This window comes from Megalops cyprinoides, chromosome 13 (genome assembly GCF_013368585.1).
Source record: "Megalops cyprinoides isolate fMegCyp1 chromosome 13, fMegCyp1.pri, whole genome shotgun sequence".
In the NCBI taxonomy this organism is placed as follows: Eukaryota; Metazoa; Chordata; class Actinopteri; order Elopiformes; family Megalopidae; genus Megalops; species Megalops cyprinoides.
In genome coordinates this window covers 24,643,404-24,662,744 of record NC_050595.1, presented here as the reverse complement: position 1 = coordinate 24,662,744, position 19,341 = coordinate 24,643,404, and the positions used below count along the sequence as shown (strand labels likewise).

At 38.9% G+C, this 19,341-nt stretch overlaps 2 protein-coding genes across 2 annotated transcripts; one reads left to right on the top strand and one right to left on the bottom strand.

The window, feature by feature from the left end:
* The first annotated feature begins 158 nt into the window (after positions 1-158).
* bloc1s6 (biogenesis of lysosomal organelles complex-1, subunit 6, pallidin) lies at positions 159-2,443 on the top strand. Its single transcript, XM_036544046.1, has 6 exons — positions 159-220; positions 546-665; positions 836-959; positions 1,072-1,159; positions 1,250-1,336; positions 1,523-2,443. Exons 2-6 carry the CDS (start codon positions 590-592, stop codon positions 1,640-1,642), a joined length of 495 nt encoding a protein of 164 aa, XP_036399939.1. The 5' UTR covers positions 159-220; positions 546-589; the 3' UTR covers positions 1,643-2,443.
* A 7,040-nt stretch (positions 2,444-9,483) lies between these two features.
* mibp2 (muscle-specific beta 1 integrin binding protein 2) lies at positions 9,484-12,654 on the bottom strand. The gene is made up of 8 exons (XM_036543689.1): positions 12,406-12,654; positions 11,915-12,005; positions 11,656-11,704; positions 11,304-11,490; positions 11,093-11,164; positions 10,815-10,921; positions 10,630-10,724; positions 9,484-9,753 (listed from the first exon to the last, which is right to left on the bottom strand). The coding sequence occupies exons 1-7, from the start codon at positions 12,429-12,431 to the stop codon at positions 10,636-10,638; spliced, it is 621 nt and encodes a 206-aa protein (XP_036399582.1). The 5' UTR covers positions 12,432-12,654; the 3' UTR covers positions 9,484-9,753; positions 10,630-10,635.
* Between the last annotated feature and the right edge of the window lie 6,687 nt (positions 12,655-19,341).

Sequence of the window (19,341 nt, the reverse complement as noted above, 5' to 3'; positions counted from 1 at the left end):
ATCAGCTATCCCAACCTTTGGCCACGGTATTTCCGCTCTGTGCAAGCACATAAATATAATCCAGAGTCAGCTACATCACACCGCTGCATCTTCAAAACAGGAAACCAACGAGCAGACAAGTTTGGTTGTACGCACATAGTCACATGAGTGGAATTAAAGTCACATGAGCATGTCATCAACGTGTTGTTCTTCCTGGATAGCTAAGGACTGTGAGTGGATGGTATGTGAACCTAGCTGGTTTCAGTTTGATATTTGCTCATATTTTCACATACGCATGTTGTAGATAGCTCTCTAGCTAAATCTGTAGGAGATTTAGTTTGTGCTGGAATACATGCCATTTTTATGAGCAGCTATAGCAACAGTATGTAGCTCGCTACCGTTAGACTAGCTGTGATTTTAATATTTACTGGGTTTTAAGATCAAGCTGACACCTAAACGAGCTAAGCTTCATTTAATAGTACCTGAAGCGAGAACTGTTGTTACCCGTGCGCAATTATTTAGCTACCGGTGGTAAAATATTGCGAATTGCTTCCATTTCTCTGCAGGAGCTTTCAATGATACTTTGTATGAATTAAGAGAGTAGTCTCCAATGGAGCAAGAGAGCAGAGAAGAGGAACAGGCCTCAACCTCGCAAAATAACCCTCCACAGATCGGCAGCCACAGAGGTACGTTGCCGTGAGTTTTTAAATTATTATCAATGAGTGAAGCATGACTGAACCCGCAATGATACAATTCGCTCTATGCGTGAATATTCAGACAAAAGTCATCAGTTTGTGATAAGCAAAATAACGCTTATGTTTGTCCCCTCTCTCTCTGTCTGATCCATTATCTGCAGAATTAATTGCTCCGGAGGACCTAGTCTTTGTGGATAAGCAGGCTGTTGAGAAGTTAAGTGATGGACTGATCTCTCATTACTTACCCGACCTACAGAACTCGAAGCGGGCCCTTCAGGAATTGACGTGAGCATCTTGCCTTTCTCATTAATACGTTTTTAAAAATATTATTCATTCGCTGTTTATGTACTTTATTGATGTTGACTTTTTGTGTTCTTTGGTTTGTAACTCTTGCCAGACAAAATCAGGGTATACTGCTTGATACACTGGAGCAAGAAATAACTAAATTCAGAGAGTGCAATTCACTGCTTGATATAAATTCACTGGTAAGTGTATCTGAATGTCTTTTTTTATACCTCTAAACCATAATGCATTCTACAAGAGGTTTTTTTTTCTAATCACTGTTTTTATTTAAGTTTACAGAGGCCAAGGTGTATCATACTAAACTGGTAAACATACGGAAAGAAATGATAATGCTTCATGAAAAAACAACAAAACTGAAGGTCTGTGATTTTTTTATTTTTTATTCATAAAAAATGGTGTGCCTCATCAGTGATTATACTTTGTACTTTCATTGATACATGTAATGCTGCATTTCAATTTTTGTTGGACTGAGAGATATAAAATGCACTTGTATGGATTTTAAACTCGGCTGAGAAAAGAAAAAAATGTTTTCTCATGGTTCACAGAAAAGGGCTTTAAAACTTCAACAGCAAAGACAAAAAGAAGCCCTGGAAAAAGAGCAGCAACGAGAGAAGGAGCTTGAAAGAGAGAGGCAGCTTATCGCAAAACCAGCCAAAAGGACATAGGCCCACCCTGTGGCAGCTGTGGTAACACTGTCATCCATATTGGTGGTACACATCCCAACAGACTGCCAAGGAACTGCCTGTAGTGTCAAAACTGGTGATGTGATTACACTTAGCAACGTGGGAAGAAGAGCACCACCATTGTCCTAACTTGAGAGTGTTCTTATATACAAGCCTAAAACCAGTGTTTTGGTGACTGACTGGGTGGGGTGTTAAAATGTATGGAAATTTCCTTCATGATGTCTTACTTTTCTTTCATTGTGAACATCTGAAGTGAGATGTCACTGCACCCTAATGAAACTGTAGCCTTAGAAGTCCTTTTCATTTTTCATTAACAAAAAGTATAAAAGTTCTGTTTACGAAACCAAGGTAAGTGCCATAGATGTGATATTTTAGCATTTTCTACAGTGCCAGATATGAAGCACATTGTAATATCAGTTATTTGTTGATGGTATTTCTTTTCACTCACATGTTCCTTTAACTTCTTTTAAAATATTGACCTCAATGATCTGTGGTTGAAGCTTAGAACAGCCAAGTCCTTGAATGAATCTCTAATTACCACCAGAACCAGTGGTATTTTAACACCTGTGGTTTTATTTCAACCCATGTTATAGCAAAAGATCACTGGCACTTCAGCACAAGATACTTTTCAATGGAAAGTATTTGAAGAAACTGAGAAACTGTTTAAAATTATTCCAGGGTTACCCTTTGTTGTACAAATGTTACGATTTATGTCCAGAATGTACTAATTGTATGATCTGTTATCGAGAATTTTAGTGGGTCCCATATTTTATGATTGAATAGATTGATCACTGGTGTTATTTGAGCACCTGTGTAAACCAAGTCTAATTTGTTTGGAATAGTGTTTCCATGTTAATAACATATTCCCAAAAATGTAACGGTGGATATTGCTATTTAGAGAGAATGAAAATGGAATAAAGATTTCTCAAATCAAGATCAGTGATACTGTGTCCAAATTGTTGAAAGTGTAAATTTATTTTTTTATGAAATTGTATGTTTATCCACTGAAGACATCCTTTATAAAAGCAAGGTGTGAAGGATTGCTCCCTGAAAAATCAGATGGTGATACATACTATTTTTGGCATGTTTTATTAGATCTTGAAATACATTTTAAAGTAAAATGCATTTTCTAAAGTTGTTTTATGCAAGAAGTTCACAATTATTTGCAAATGAACCAAAATGAGAACAGAATTGAAAACCAAGTGCAAAACCAAGTCAATGGTACAGAAAGCTGGTGGTATAGAGATTATACATGTTACTGTATCTTAGCAAACGTCTTTGGCTTTATTTTTCAATAGAACAACATTAAGTGCCCTCAGTGTGAATTACTGGAAGGACTAAAGTTCCATTCTCGATGAGCAAGTGCTTGTAAGTAACCCCTGAACCTACAATTTTTTCATTTAATTCTAGTCTCTATGCGTCTCTTACAGGTCGTTACAATGGAAGATTTCCTTGGATAAATGGCCCTGTTTGCTACACCAGCATGCACAAACAAAAACAATGCTATGAATGCTGAAAACTTCGTTTTCTGTGTTCTATGAGGCAGTAGAAAATTAAATGCAGTCTTTAGTCGTCATCAGTTTCTTATCAGTTATTTACGACTCATGTTGCATTACTAGATGCTTAATAGAAGTTGACTTTATGTTTTACTATATTGTAAACATTTATTTTATTATCGAACGTATTTTATGACGTCTGTGCTCGTCCACGTCAATAAAATTACAAGCGCTTTTGTACCCGTTCCACAAGTGTTAGGAGTAAATGGTTCGATTCGTTAACAGGAGGACGGAACAGGGATGAATAATGTCAACCGTCATGCCAGTTTGGACGTGATCCTCTAACCGTGCTTGAAGACTCTCCAACTCCTCTCCGTAAACAGAATTTTGGGTGTTGTTTAGCTCCGTAGTTAAACGCAAGACACCCGTCTCCGTTGAACTCGGTGGACTGTTTTCCCACATCTTTTTGGAATAGACCCAGTAGCGACATCTGATGGAGGAAAATTGCCGCTACAAATCACAAGGCATACAAGTCCCAATAGAGTCTGTCACGTTCGTGGAAGCAAAACGTTTCCATGTTACGTTCACTTCTGATATATCACAGTTTGTGTGGTTCTCGCAATACAACTGTGCATAGTATCAAATTTCTGCATAGGCAGGGTTCATAATGAGAACACTGAGCTTTTGGATATGAAATGTACTGGGAGTCAAATTTCAATAGATGGCAGCAGAGATCTACAGAAGATTCTTTGACATTTTCACATCCAAAATAATTATCTGTGACATTCGACTTTATTATTATTTATTTATTTATTTATTTTTGTTCTTCTCGTCTTCCCAAACACCATTAAACTTGACTTCATTCATGTATTGATATAACGTTTGAAAAGGACGAAGGAATCGACTAAACATAACCTGTACGTGGTAAGGTAAATACGTAATAATGGAGAAAACATACCATCTGCTCCGAACACCAATGCATTACATGGTGCTGTTGCTGGTCTCTGCTTTTTTATGTCAAATACAGATGCTTTGATAGAGATAGTCTATGACTATTATTAATGATGCTAAAGTGCAATATCCTGTTGTTATCTAATATTTTTAAACAATTTAAATGGGAGAAAGAGTTCTTTGATATTTTTGTTTTGGTCCCTTTGGTTTTTTAACAAACACAGAAATAATTTTTGTTTGTGTGCTCAAAGGCCCTTCAGAGAAAATAAGTGGCACTTACTTACTTGGCACTTAGTGCTTATTTCTATACTTACAAGAACTTAGAACTTTTCATCTTTCTTACTTACAAGAACGCCTAGTGGACAAGGCGTTGAAATTGTTACAGAAGTTCAAGGAGGGCAATGTTGTTTTCACTTCCCCAGCTTCCCAGTATGCCAGAAGGTCATACCCTTCTTGGGTGTGTGTGGATATGGATTTTGCACATAACCAGAATATCTCTGCTAGCATATACTTTCTTCCTTGTAAGGATTTTAAAAGTCTTATTTCCTTAACAAAGAATCCTACGTGCACTGTAATGTCAAAAGTGTGCAACTGAAAGTGTTAAGGTGTGCTGTACGCATTAGGCATAACAATTATGTAAAGATTTAAAACGAGACTGTTGACAACATGTAGGTCAAATTCCTTTCCTACCCAAAACACCATGTGTCTGCCCTACCTCCTGTTGCAGCTGTTCATAAACTCTCTATTTTGGTCCTTACTACAGACAGGAAAGGGAGCCAAAGCCAACATCGTTTACAACACCTCCCTGCCTGTATTGTTTGGGGCTGCAAAATACGCAGACTCCCTGTGGAAGGCAACGACGAGGCGGGATCTGAACGTGCGCCTCAGACACAACCTCGCTGAGGTCAGAATGGACGAGCGGGAGACCGTGTTTAAGAAGCTAGACAGCCCTGGGGAAATGGTGGTTTTCGAGGTCGGTGCACTTTCCTCCCCCCGCTCCCCGGCTTTCGTTTAAACTTGCCTCTTGATTTAGAATTTTGGCTGTCATGGAAAACACACCCCACGTTAAAACCGCAACCGACTCCACAGATATTTAGCTGCAAGTGCTGGAGGAGCGGGTAGCCTTCCTGTCTAAGTAAACAGTGAATCACCGTGGTGAAGCGGAGGAGGACTGCGGCTCCCTCTGGAACAGAAGGGGATCTTTAGAAACTAACCAGTACCCCATCCCATCAAAACAGGATATGGTCTCTGTCCCCAAATTACTAATTGCTGCATTTTTTCAGAATTTTCTTTCACTTAAACTTTGCCATCTGTTTGCCATAGTAATATTCCATGCAGTCTGTTCGCCCTGAAACACTGAAAAAATAAAAAGTGGAAATTTTTTTTTAGGGGTTTTCACTACAGTGGAACCAAATTAGGTCACAGTCTATTTTCGCTGTTAGAGAACTGTTATATAACTACTCAAAAACCCTCAGATACATAGAACTTGGTGAGCAAAAGGAAGTTATTGTGGAGTTGTAACAGAATATAGATAGCTGTCACAAAATACTCTCCTAATGATACAGTCAAGCAACGAGTGTCCCTAAGAAGAATGAAGATGCAAGTGACACAAATGACCTCATAACCTTGAATGGGTGGCTGACATATACTTTGAATAAACAGGACATTACCAAGCATGTTAGGACTGTGTGTTCCATTCTTCCAGCCAGTGTAATTACAGTAATGGTATATCTTACATAATGTTGCATAACACGGAAGAGATACGACAGTAAACCACAGCAGGTGAAAGTGTTTACCGTGAACAGTGAGCGCTATGTTAACTCCTGGCCTCACAATGCGTTGCGTTGATTGTGTTTCTATATATAGACTGATAAATGCACTTAAAAATCATAAAATCCAAGCTGTGGTTTAAGAGGGCTCCTTCCAGGCTCTGGTAACACTGTAAATATGGAAATAAACACAACAAAAGAGGAACATGAAAGCTGGTTTGAAGCAGTGAGTACTTGTGGTCAAAGAAAAAAAAAACTGATCCCTTGATTAAACCAGTGCCCAGCCCATGTTATTGCGTTATATAATGGAAAGCGGAGGAAAAAGTATCTTGTTGACGCTGAAAGAAAAAGTGCATAGATTTAGGTTTTTTCCGTAAACAGATGTTTTGTCTTCAGATCAACATTTACCTCAGTAGCCATAGAAGTGCTAGCGGTTTCGGTGAATGACTGGCTATCCAGTCCAGCTGACTTCATGTGTCTCAAGTGGAGGATCTCCAACTCCCCAGCCCTAAACTATATGGGAGAGAAAATGCCCTATGTCCTATGAGGATTTATTGTGTTGTTTATTCTAGTTGACTGAACCACAAGAGTTCTGAACAAGTTGTAGGCTGTTTAGCCTACTTTCAGGGCTGAAGGGGGGTGGGGAGGTGGAAGAACACAAGCATAACATTAACAGTTTCACTCCTATAAGTCCTTTTTGTGCTGGTTGGTGGTGCTATTGTCAATGGGCACATGGCAAACCCACAGTGTGTCTTGTTTCATTGAAGGAATTGAGCTGCGAGTGTCACTATTAGTGCTTTCTCGCATTTTGTGAAGATTACTCCGAAGGAGTAGCAATCATGCATTGGACAAGAAGCTTGGCAACTTTAGGTGTCATATCCTACTTGTTGTGAAAGGCACCACTATTATGTTGGGTAATTTTTGCTTTACAACGAAATGCTCCTGACGGAAGGCTTTCAAGGTGGACTATCTGAGCGTGAATGAAGATATTCCCCAAAAGAAAAAGCACCTCAGTGTGTTTGGTATCTTGGACTGTACTAATCTGCCTACAGTAAGGAGTGCTTCTGCAGTAGCTGAGTTAAGGGAGATATGGTATGGTAAGAATGGTAAGAAGCAGCTCGCTCAACTGCAGGGCAAACATGGACATGTTTTTTGGGAGGTGTGAGAAAAGTTACATAACTACTTATCATGGAAATTCTTGTGTGGTATTATTTCATATTGTATGTGCACTGGCTGTGGAGTTTGTAGGATGATTTATCAACACTATGTCTGAGTTGCCAAACTTAAAATTTTCCACCACAGACATGTATGTAGACACATGACTATTTTATCTCAGAGGTTGTAAATATAAGACAAGGTGTCGACAGATCATTTCTTCAGCGAAGGCTTACATTAGGACGTGACAGCGTTACTATTGCCTTTATTCCAAAATGATGGTCTGCCTTGATTCCATTTGCACAACATGATTAGGTGTAATTAGGTCCTTTGTTTTGTAATTCACTTTGGATAGAAGCATCTATCTGAATAACTAAATGTAAAATTTGTAGAAATTTCTTATAAATGTACATCAGGATGTCTTGTTTTGAGGATGGTGTGTGAGTTTCTGTGTGTGATAAAACAAAGCAAAGCACAGCAATAAACTTTCTCCAAGTTTATCATGCATCTGTTTCACCATTAATGCACACTGAAGTCCTCTCAGCAATTTCATTGAGTATATTATCTGAGTCTGACCTACAACTGAGACTGCCTGGCAAATAACTTCACTGTTTGAGTTTAGTCTCCCTCAACACCTGTGATGTATCTGTCCACTTCAAGTTCAAATACAATCAAAAGACAGTTTCCAATGTGATGCTAAAATTATTCTGAAATTGAACATCAGACTCCAAAACAGGAATATATTTCTAGTGATTTAGTCAATCCTGTGATTTCCTTGGAGTTCAATCATCATCACCTACCACAAATAATGACCCCTAATCACCAGCCTTTGGGTGACAAGCCTTACTCCTTATGTCTATGCTACTCTGCTGCCCATAACCATAAATCAAAATTCACCTGGCAAACCTGGTGAGTAGACTTGTTTCAAACATTGACTTCACTTAAAAAGCTGTAGGACTGTATTTTGTGAGTTTTTTCACAAATGAAACATAAAGTGGAAATGAGGTTGGCATGAAAAACATTAATGTAGAACACTGGCCAATTCGCTATTTAAAAAATAATGCTGTCATGTCCTTTAAAAAAAAAACTGCATGATGACCACAGTACAGAGATGGGGCATCCTCGGTTCCATATGGCTGAAGTCCCGCTAGTCAAAGAGCCACCTTTCAATTGTAAAATGGTTTTCACCTGGCACACTAAGAGAACTGTTGTGCCAAACACTTACCTGTTTCAAACACTGACTTCAATTAAAACGAAGTCCTGAGGTAGCATGAACTATAGTCTTCAAACCCTCCAAGACTGAGGTCACCCATGTCATAAAATGTATAAGACAGAGTATAAAGTGATATATGTTGATAAAGTGCATCAATGAAATTGACAGAGAGCATTACAGTTTTTCTACATGGCAGTGACATGAATGTAAGCTCAGAATTTAAGTAATCAAGCAGGGAGAAATGCCAGGGAGTGAATGCATTTTCAGTTAAATTGATTTCCTTCCTTATCCAATGATGTGTATAGGATTTTAAAATTCTCCAGGCAAAGCTAGCATTTTATTGCATCACCTGAGCAAAGACATTAAATGTGTTGAACTTGAGGAATGCATGTGATAGTTTCATAATGAGGTGTGGCCATGTGTAATCTTTTTAAAAAATGAGCCCATTTTCAAACAAAATGTATAATGATCTTATTGAATGATTTGAAATTAAGCTGCTGCTTAGTGCTTTATACATTGAAAAAGAATTTCCACAAAGTCAAGCATCAAGTAAATGGGTATGGATAATCAGTTTCCTGCCACAGTTTACAGCAGTTTAGTGTTTAATAGTACTATTAATTTAAATATACTATTCAATTATTTTGTGCCATACAAGGGCTGATTACCAACATGTTTCAAGTGAATTTAATCAATTGACTGATACCACTAAAAACAAAACACTCACACAACTCAAAGTACCACTCCAGCAAAGTTTGAAATTCTACTTATTGCCAGTTCTAACTGTTGTGAGTCACAAGGTGGTGCATTGAGATTATGCGCAGTATCACAAGGTGCCGCCTGTTGCCTGGGAGGTCGATAAGCTCAGGGCCTCCTCAGAGTACATGCCGAACTGTACAGTGTCAGGGTTTCAAAGAGACAGTGACACAAAGGCAAATCATTAAACAGTTTTGCAGACCATGGATGTAGTCTGCCAGCCATGGCATGGCAGCCATGTTTTAATATGAAGCAGTTTTTATACCACCTTCAATGTGTGCTTTTAAAGCAAGGATCACTTCAGTTCTTAAACCTTTACAGAAGCTTCAGTTAATTGTCAGGGATTAGATAACCAACCACTGACCTCCAAATGTGGAATTTTTCCATGTCAAAGATGCATGCACTTTAATGACTTTTATAAAACAACATCCATACTCTATTGTATACCGACACAAACAAAAAGCAGTCAGACCCACATGTCACAGGAGGTTCATTTTTATTGATAAGGCATCTAGCTGAAACCATCCTCTTAATTTTCCATTCTGCTCAATCTAGTGTCAGTTGGTGTCAAAGCAATAAATAATGAGGGTATAAAATTAAGCTAGCATAATAATGCCATTGGATAAATAAGTTACATTTAAACTCTTAGCTGACTATGTCTGACAAATTGAGCTGCCACATCAGCACATAGTAAAAGTAAAGTTGCTTTTCCTCCTGTGTATAAAATGCATGGTCCTCCTCAGCAGATCATCTGATCTGAAAACAAACACAAAAATGAGAGATTAGTGAAATATGCCTTTAGGTTTTATGCATCCAAGTAAATAAGACAAAGCCATCACTCCATTACTGGTGTGCTGGATTCATGTCAACAAGACTCCAGAAGTGCAGCTTTTGAGAAAGGTCGCTCTCTATAACCAAAATTGCATCTATAATCAAATCATTATCTATAACCAAAAGCTGCAAGGTTAAAGAGTAGCTACAGGAATGTAACATTACTGATCCAGACTTCATTAAGTGATTCCACTGTTAGGGTAGCTGATCAAATTCCATGGCAACATGATAAATGGTGCCATAAAACAGAAGACACAGATCTTTCAACATGAACTGTTTGCTGATAGGACATTCATTCTAGATCCAATACATTTGACATGTGAACCCTGTTTTCCATGTGGTTTATAGATGCATAGTTGAAAACAATCCACCAACTACACATTAGACCCACGTACATAATCTCATTGACCTTTTGAAACTTTGTATTCAGACATGTCAGAAGACCCATTTGCAGACACTGGTTTCATGGAAGCTTGGATTCATCATACAGAGTGATATTATGGCCATTTCACTGCAGTGTCAAATGGGTATTAATTTTTCCACTTCATATTTTACCCTCATACAATACTGTGCAATAACAAACAACCTCTTGCTTGTGCCATGATATCACATATGAATCAATAACTATCGGTTTGGACTTCTTACATTTAGAAAATTTAAATCTGAGAAATGCTGCTGCTAATCTCTAAGTGTATTTGAGTAACCCAAAAATGAATTCATGCACAGCTGACAAAGTCTTGATTAAAACGCCTTTAACTCCAAAATCGATGCAGTGGTAGACAATGTCACTGTCACAATCACCTTTGTTTACTGAAGCTGCTTCTGGATGATGTTCTGAACCTCTCCATAGACAGCATTATACAGTTGCTCCTTTGACTTGGTTCCATCTAGCTGCACTGTAAAAGGGAGATGGAAGTTATTAACCAAATTGTTAGAAGTCCAGAATGACAATGCACACTCCCTACAGGCACAGACAAGATGCTTACCAACATCAACCCCGCTCTCCTCCATGATCTTCTTGTGTTTCATGTACATCGGCCACACGTGGCCATCAAACAGGCCAGGCGGGTCTGGCACGGCATAGTTCCTTGAGCTGCAAGAGAGAATAGGGCTGCCTAAGATTTCAGGATTCAGGAACATCAGGATGTCTTAATATAATTTGATTGCCTTCAAACATGGGTGGCATCACCAATGCATTACACATTACCACAAAAGTAGGCTACGTGTACAGGACCTACTGAATCAAGACAAAATGTCATCTTACCACCTCCTCTTTTTGCATTCTTCGTATGGGATGGAAATAAAGTAGCGTTGGTCCAGTATGTCGATCAAAGGCCTGCAACAAAAAAAAATGCAAATATTGAGCAGTTAGTGATAAAGAGCAAAATAATTCAGATTTGTACCTGAGAATGCATGAAAGAAATAGCTTGTCTGCCAGCTGACAGGAGTTCTCTATAAAGAGCATGGACAGTTACCTGTAGGTGTAAAGCAGGAAGCCCTCCACAATAAGGATATGAATGCCCTCATCCTTCTGCTCAGGCTCCTGGGCCAGCTCCGTATCCAGGGTGTTGTTGATGCCATGGGATCTCTCAAACTTAACTGGATTCTCAATCCAAGCATAGATGGTACTCATCATAGCGTCCATGTCCAAAGCAGTAATCACTAAAGACCAGAAAAGGGGGAAAATTGAACAGCAAGGATGAGGATTTGAAATGAGCAGTGTTCCATCAGGTGTCTCAGTAAAAAAACAAGACATGCAGAACGCATTATGTAAGGTACCCAAGTCACATACGCACAGACAACCCTTTTAAAAAGATCCCAGCTTACCATCGTACTGCTTAAAGCCATCTTCACCAACTTCAATCTGATCTTGGGGCTGAAACATACACGGATGAGATACTCTTGTACAGTCCACAAGGCATGTGCCGTTAGGAGCTAGCTAAGGTTTTAACTCAGCTGACAGTGGACAGGGTGTCTAAACACAATGGTGTGTGGCGTAGAATAGGTACGTAAACCTACATTTCGGTATCCACCACCAATTCTATTCGCTCGTTTTATACGCTGCCAATATTCAAAGACAACTCACCTTGAAGAAGTCATCTTGATGAACGACACAGCAGTTCGGCAAATTCCTGATCAGTTTGTTGGTAAGGGTAGTTTTACCCCCGTTTGTCACCCTAGAGCCATTTAGAAAGAAAAAAAAAACGTCAGATATCTGTAGGAAAATGCTCCAGACTACTTTTCAAGACAGCTGTGCTGTAGCCTGAACGCCAACACAAGAAATAGCTAGCTACCGTTGATTAAAAAAAATGTCCACACGTGGCCAGGACAGCTCTCCCGTCGTTGGCTAGATTCCCATTGTATGGGAAGGCAAATTTGAGGAAATTCAACTTTCCATATGTAAATAACTACCAGTTTTATTTGCATCTTGCTAGCAATGCATCAACTTGTTAAGCTTCACCGCGAATGGAATCTCAGTTGTTCGTGGTTACATAACGGACCCCATTCGACTTGCCACCTGACCAAGGAGAGTGGCGATTCTTTTTGGTAACAATACTTGGCCATTCAATGACTTACCCGCCAATTCCGATAATGTACTTCATCTTTACACAAGGACTGCGAAGAAGCTCTTGAGAACGTAGACAAACCCGGATCGGCCGGCTCACTTCGAGAGCGCAATGATCGTACGGAAGAAAGCTTAAAAAGAGAAGGTTGCAAGAAATGTCAACTACTTGATTCTTCCATGGCGCAGACTGTGGTGAAAGGTGGACGATATCACGATGCTGCCTGTCTTCCACCGAAAGAGACTCGCACACTCGGTCGCACTTCTCCTCATGACTCCTGCTTACTCCCTCATTGGGTATTTAAACAGTGGCCTCCAGCGGAAACGAAATACTTCTATCCAATAGGAGTACGGAAAGAGAGTCCAACCTTCTTTTCCTCCTCCAGGTACTCCACCCATGTGCTGTACGCCTCACGTTTACTTTTTCAGATTCCCCCGCCTATGCAATACGGCACATTTTCCAGTGTTGGTATACATAGTTTCAACCCCTTGTCAAACGCTGTGGGAAAAATATTACTTTTAATATTTAAACATTAACATTAGTATTATTATTAGCGAGGAACGCTCGTTGAAATAAAAAATGGTGTTATAAATAGAATATAGAGGCTACATTTCTATAGAATATATAGGCTACATTTGGACAATATCTTTTTAAAATTTCTTTATAGGCTACCTTATGAAATAGCCAATTACAGGTAATATTTACACAGAGGCTATTAAGCTTAGTTGACAGTAAATCGTGGCGCCCATCCAGTTCATAATACAGAGCAGACAGATATAGAGCGTCGTTAGGCTGTAAAAAGTATATTATGTCGATCCCGTATGCTGTGTCTGTCTGCATTTATCTTGTCATTTCCTCTTTTTGTTTTGTTTGTTAGCATTTACTCCAAATCCTTGACACAGTTTTGTGGGGTTAAACCAGAATGATAGTCATAGCCTATGTTTATATGGCCCCCAAATCCCACAGTTATGAAGACTTAGGAACCCAGAAAGGCAATTATATAGCAAGTGCTTGTAAACCGCTGGCTATAACCTGAAACACTCTGGTTAACTTCCAAAGGAAGTAATTGCAACAGAACATCAGATGGTTAGCGACAAATTTGTGTTTCTGAGGCATTACAGTCTCGGCAAGAGAATCATGGCACAAACTGTGCAGACGCTAAAAATCAGATGTTACTTCCACTCCCGTGTACAGCCAGATGATGGAAATGTACGCGAATGAAACCATGCCTAATAATTCTTAGAACATTATTGCTATGCGACTCATATGACAGTCAGGAAAATTTCACGTTTAACCCGCATCGGCCCTGCGTCACGATCCATATATACAAGCACAATCAGCTCTTGGTTCCCTTATCTCGTAGCCTGACTTTTGTGCATAGGTTGTACCGCATGGGACCCGAGATGGTTCATTGTCTCCGCCTTTAGTGTTGTTCAAGTAGTGTATGAAATTTCAACAGACTTTTGAAATATTACGTGGCCACTGATCTCATGCCACAAGTATTCGTGCCACATTACACATAACGGGCTTTGCATCTCGGTAAAAGTGATCTGCTTCAGCACGTAGCATGGTCCATTTGATGCCACATCATCTGCGTAGCAACACCGCCCTGCGCAGTGATTCAGCTAAAAAAAAATCCAAAGGCTTTTTAATCCATTGTTGAATGCAATCGTTTTGCTTGTTTCAAATCAAGTAATACTGAATTATTCCTGTGAACAAGAAGAGGTCAGCTCCGTAGAGCAAAGTTTGGACAAGATGCTCCTATGTGGAATATTTAAGGGATGAATTAAATTCTCTTATTATTTGGTGGTACTTCTGGAACAGATACTATGAACTGTAACTTGACGAGCCCAGCAGCCTTCATTACAAATGCCGTATAGGCACAACCTGCAAGATGTGTGAAACTGAATCAGCTATAACTATGAGGTGATGTTTGTTCTTGTAAGTGTGATAGATATAACATTAAATCGCAAGATATTTTGGGGTCTGAAGACAAGAGAAGAAATAACCATCCCTTGCTCCATTTTGCAATTCGGTTGAGCCTTTCAGACCTCTTTCAAAACGTGTGTTACATTCTACCAAGTTATTGTGTGGAACTCTGGTTTTCATATAATTGTAATGTTTGAGGGGAAGTGTTGAAGGAATTTGACTTCAACCAGACCAGAGGGATGCAGGTTCAACTTCCAGGTGGGAAAGTACCGTTATACCCTGATCAAAGGTACCTGAGCTGGATCAGTAAATAAATATTTTTCTCTACAAATTGTTTATTAGCTATGTAAAATGTAAGTTATTAGAGTTGGTTTAGATTAGATTATTTACTGTAAAAACAAATAATGCAATGGCAACATTGACCACAATGTTTAACATTACGCAGATCTTCTCAGCATAAAATGATTAGGAACAGAAATCATTCTGCTTCATGACATATAGTTGTTGAGCTGTAATGTCTTACATTGATTTCTGAATAAGGCAAGAGCGTGGTGTGCTATGAAAAAATCGTGAAACAGGACTACATTTGATATGTGGTTCGCATTTAAAGTTAACCCATATTTTAAATATCATATAAATATCATATCACGTTATTTATTTATCATAGAATAAGCATACGATGGAATGCATTCACGCAGTCTCAAGTTTGTCATTTCACTTACTTTAGTTTACCCACACGTAGAAATGTGGAGTTGCTTAAATACTGTCACCTAGTGGGCAATACTGAGACCGGAATATAAATGTAGCAATCAGGGAAATGCGTGTGCATGTTGAGCATGACTGCCGAGTCATCAAACTTAATAATTTTGGTATCGAGGGGTCTCTTAATAATAATGGACTTATGTAAAGACTTACATGAACAAATAATCTATTTCCAATCTATACAGTCAAGACATGCTAGATGGCTAGTTGGTGTTACTAGTTGGTGTTGTAATTATGTAACACCATTTACAAGCGAATGCATAAGTAAATTGCGTTTGTATGAATGTTTTGTAATACGTTTCAAATACGTTATAGAAATCAAAAATCTGGATGAATAGGCTATATATTTCAACTCCATACACGGGACAGTCACATTTTATTATAAACTGCCACCCATTTTCTCAAGATAATACAAATTTTGGGTAGTTTGCACGCAGTGACGCGAACTCGGATGGCAGCACTATCGGAATTTCTTAGAAACTACCGTGTTTTTGCTACATCAAATCCCATCTGTCACTGCGGCTCGAGTGGGAGGAGCAGTAATTGACTGTACATAACTTCGGGGAAGTTGGCAGGTAAGTAGCTCGCCGACTAGCGAGATAACATAGCCTACAGTTTAATTTAATAGTTCCTCTTAAAACATGCTTGAAAAGTACACAAAACACAACGTAATATTGGGACACAGTTAGTCGAAAATAAAAAAGTCAATGAAAAGAGTCCAACACAACTCTAACTTCTATTTGACAGAGGGCTAGTTAGCGCCCGCTACAGAAACAGGTAGCGAACTCGCTCGCAACGTTGCAGTTGTGTCTTCCTGTTCAGTCTTGTTTCAGATATTCGTCTTTTAAATTCTAACAGCTCGGTATACACACCGATTTGAAACTTGAACAATCCCGAAGTAAGCAAGAGGCAGCTATTCCGCTGCTAATTAGATACAGCCACCCTGGCAATTCTACGCTGAGGTTGGAGGTGATATATGATCGGCGGCGGCGGGTAGCATTTATCTCCTGAAGTGTCACTTTAGACGAGTATCTCTTGTATTGGTGGTTGCATTTCTACCGGCTGTTTGCTTGGAAATGGCATGTACGTGGGCTGGAAATAATGACACGTTATGCGGCATAAAGGGGAAAAAAACATACTGATTAGGGAACCTGACGCGCAAGTGAATGAATTCTTTGTTGCAGTACTTTTAAAATATCACTTAACATAATAGGGAATTGTCGTCATAGCAATACGTAGTAAAAATATAGTAAAATTAGGTCACTTTATGAAACTAAAACGCGAGATCAGAGGACAAAAATGTCTGCTGCGAACGATTAATTCTGGCGTGAAAAAGTAGCGACAGCTGGTCACACCCTTTCAGCGAATGAGCCAAGATTCAGCAATAGGTTTCATGCATACAGTAACGCTGTTTGTGTCGTTATCTTGTAATATATTTTTTGTTTCTTTAATTACAAGTCATCTGACTGCTAAACTCCGCGGTGTGTTGTGGCAGTGAACTTCCTCAATTTGGGACCATGAATCTAGATAGCCTTGTAAACGCAGAAAGAATAATGCCATATTGCAGACAAATAACAGCTAGAAATGACAGTGAAATTATATTTTTAAAATATATTATTTTAAATGTCAAGAATTAGAACATAAAAAGACGATTTAAAATCTTTTTTGATCAGAGTTATCAATGTCTTTAAACAACAGAACACTCAACTGTCAAAACATACCCTCCATACTTATTGAGATTGGTCATTATGTAGAATATCCATTGGAAAGTTAAACCAAGAAAAGGTCTTATTTTCGTTCTTGAAACAATTTGATATGTTTTTACTGATACCTCCAACAGAAAGCTCTAGTGTGCAAGTGTGTTGCACAAGCTGAAGTCTATGGCCTAGATTTCCTGTTCTCGGGGCCTCTTTCTCTTGAAATGACAGACTGGGCTTCTTTTCAAACCACAGCCGCATGCCGCATAGAGTGGTGGCTGTCTGTCTGTGAAGAGTCTGAAATATTTAGGTGTAAATGTTTTTTTGTAATTCTGATGGCAAATCTATGCAGTAGAGCTGAATTACCATATCTGGCTAAATGCTTATGTAATCATTGTATTTTAACATGAAATCTAAAGGACACATTGGCTTGGGACACAATTCAGTTTTGCTCATTGTAACTTCTTGTAGGAACACAATTTCTTTTCAGACACATTTTGCATTTGCAGAGCAGGTCATTTATATTCTGATGATCATTTTATTAGTCTTCACTCAAATATAGTACCAGTGTTCCTTGTAGGTTGTTTTCCTGGACTGGCTGTTCACATTTGTTGCCACTCAGTGGTTAAATGCATAGTCAACAGTCAACTTGCAGCAAAATCGTATGTCAGGATTTTCTCAGTCTGTTTGGGGGGGGGGGGAGGCTAATGATACTCATCTGTACTCCCTTTTCCAATAAACAAAGTAAGTTTAACAACCTTTAGCAGCTGACATTAGGTATAATATCGGTTATTTTTTAGTCTGTTTTATATGCATAACATACTCCACATTGTTGACTATATGCATGCAGCTGTCACCTTACAGTAGATGTTTCCTACGCATAATCATCTCAATGAGTTTTACTCTTTCAATTTCATTTCTGTTTCTCAGTGAACCTGCAGTGTGTGACAGGTGAAAATACTGTGTCGGCCATTTTGATGCAGATTGAGTGCCTGAATTTGGCTAACAGTGTGTCTTTTGTTCATTCTGATTGTACTTAATGTCTCCTTTACTGAGGACAATCAAGAATCAACTTTTTTAGTAACAAGCCACAGTGATGGCCTTCTGAAAGAGAGGAATAATAGTGTAATAAATATTCTTCCATTTTTAATTGAATGTATGCTGGATGTGAAATTTGAGTTTTGAGAGAATTTCATAATACGGCTACAACTGTTGGTAAATGAGTGATCTTGGCAAAGAATTTGTCAGCTATGTGTTCTTTTGTGTAGTATTTCATTATTGGGGAAATTGCTCATTCCCAGAACTCAAAATGACTGCACAGTGTATTTATGTCAGGTGGAAATGTGTCCATGTTGAGTTTTTCTGAACAGCTATTGAGGGGAGCAGTGGATAGAGCTTCAGAATGTATAGAGAATAGTAGGTTTGATTTCTGAGCAGGGCACTGCTGTTGTACCCTAGAGGAAGGCATGTAACCTCAGTTGCTCCATTGGAATGTGATATGCATACATAAACATTCCATAATAAATGTGCTACAGAATAAAATTGAAAGTAAAAGAACTGTAGCCCAAACAATGTGTTCTGCTAAGCAAGTAACATTATGCAGATGTATTGATCTTGTGCTAACTTTTTCAGTCGTATCATTGTGTATTATTTTCAGATGAGTATGAGTGAATCGGAGCAACCACTTTTTTCACCGCGTCTACGTATTTGTTTCATATTCCAGGTTGTCGGGAGGCAGCTTGTCAGTGGTAGCCCAGCTACACAGCGTTTTGGCTGCCTGTTGGCACAGAGCCATTTGTGAGACAGGAGGACACCAATTTATTTTGTCCCTTGTCTGTAATAAGCCCCCAATATATGTTTGTGCTGTCGCCGTTGAGCCCAACAGGAAGACAAGTGCGGAAGTCTGTTTCGCTGCACGTTCAGCATGACTGAATTCTGGGTTTGCTTCAGCTGCTGCATTGCAGAACAACCACAACCTGTGAGTACACGTACAGATCTCGCTGAAACTGTGACAAGTGCTTATGTAATGCAGGCCATCTGTGTCAAGTCTGTACAGTGTTTCACTGTGTTGATTTGCATCTCGTTTGACAGTACAAAAAAAAATCAGGGAATAAGATGGTAGATACAGATTTATGTAACAATCCGATCCCGCTCAATTGCAGAAGAGGCGACGGCGAATAGACCGCTCTATGATTGGGGAGCCGACAAACTTCGTCCACACCACGCATGTGGGGTCGGGGGATATGAGCACGGGATTCTCAGCAGTAAGTATAAGATGCCCGTTCATATTTAAACAATCAGCATCTAATCCATTCATTTACTATGGAGTAACAAATTTGGTTTTGTAAATAGATATTTGCAGTGGTAAATAAATGTGTAATGGTGCTTTACCATTGCCTTTAACTTCATTATTGTGTATAAGAATGTCTGGTAATAATGGTGCTTAATTTATACTTATTTGTTACGTTGATGTCTTAAATCAGATTTCACATACGGCTACACTCTCAATTGATTACTTTTCACTTTTAATAATGAGGCATATTACCTGCCCTAGAAAAAAA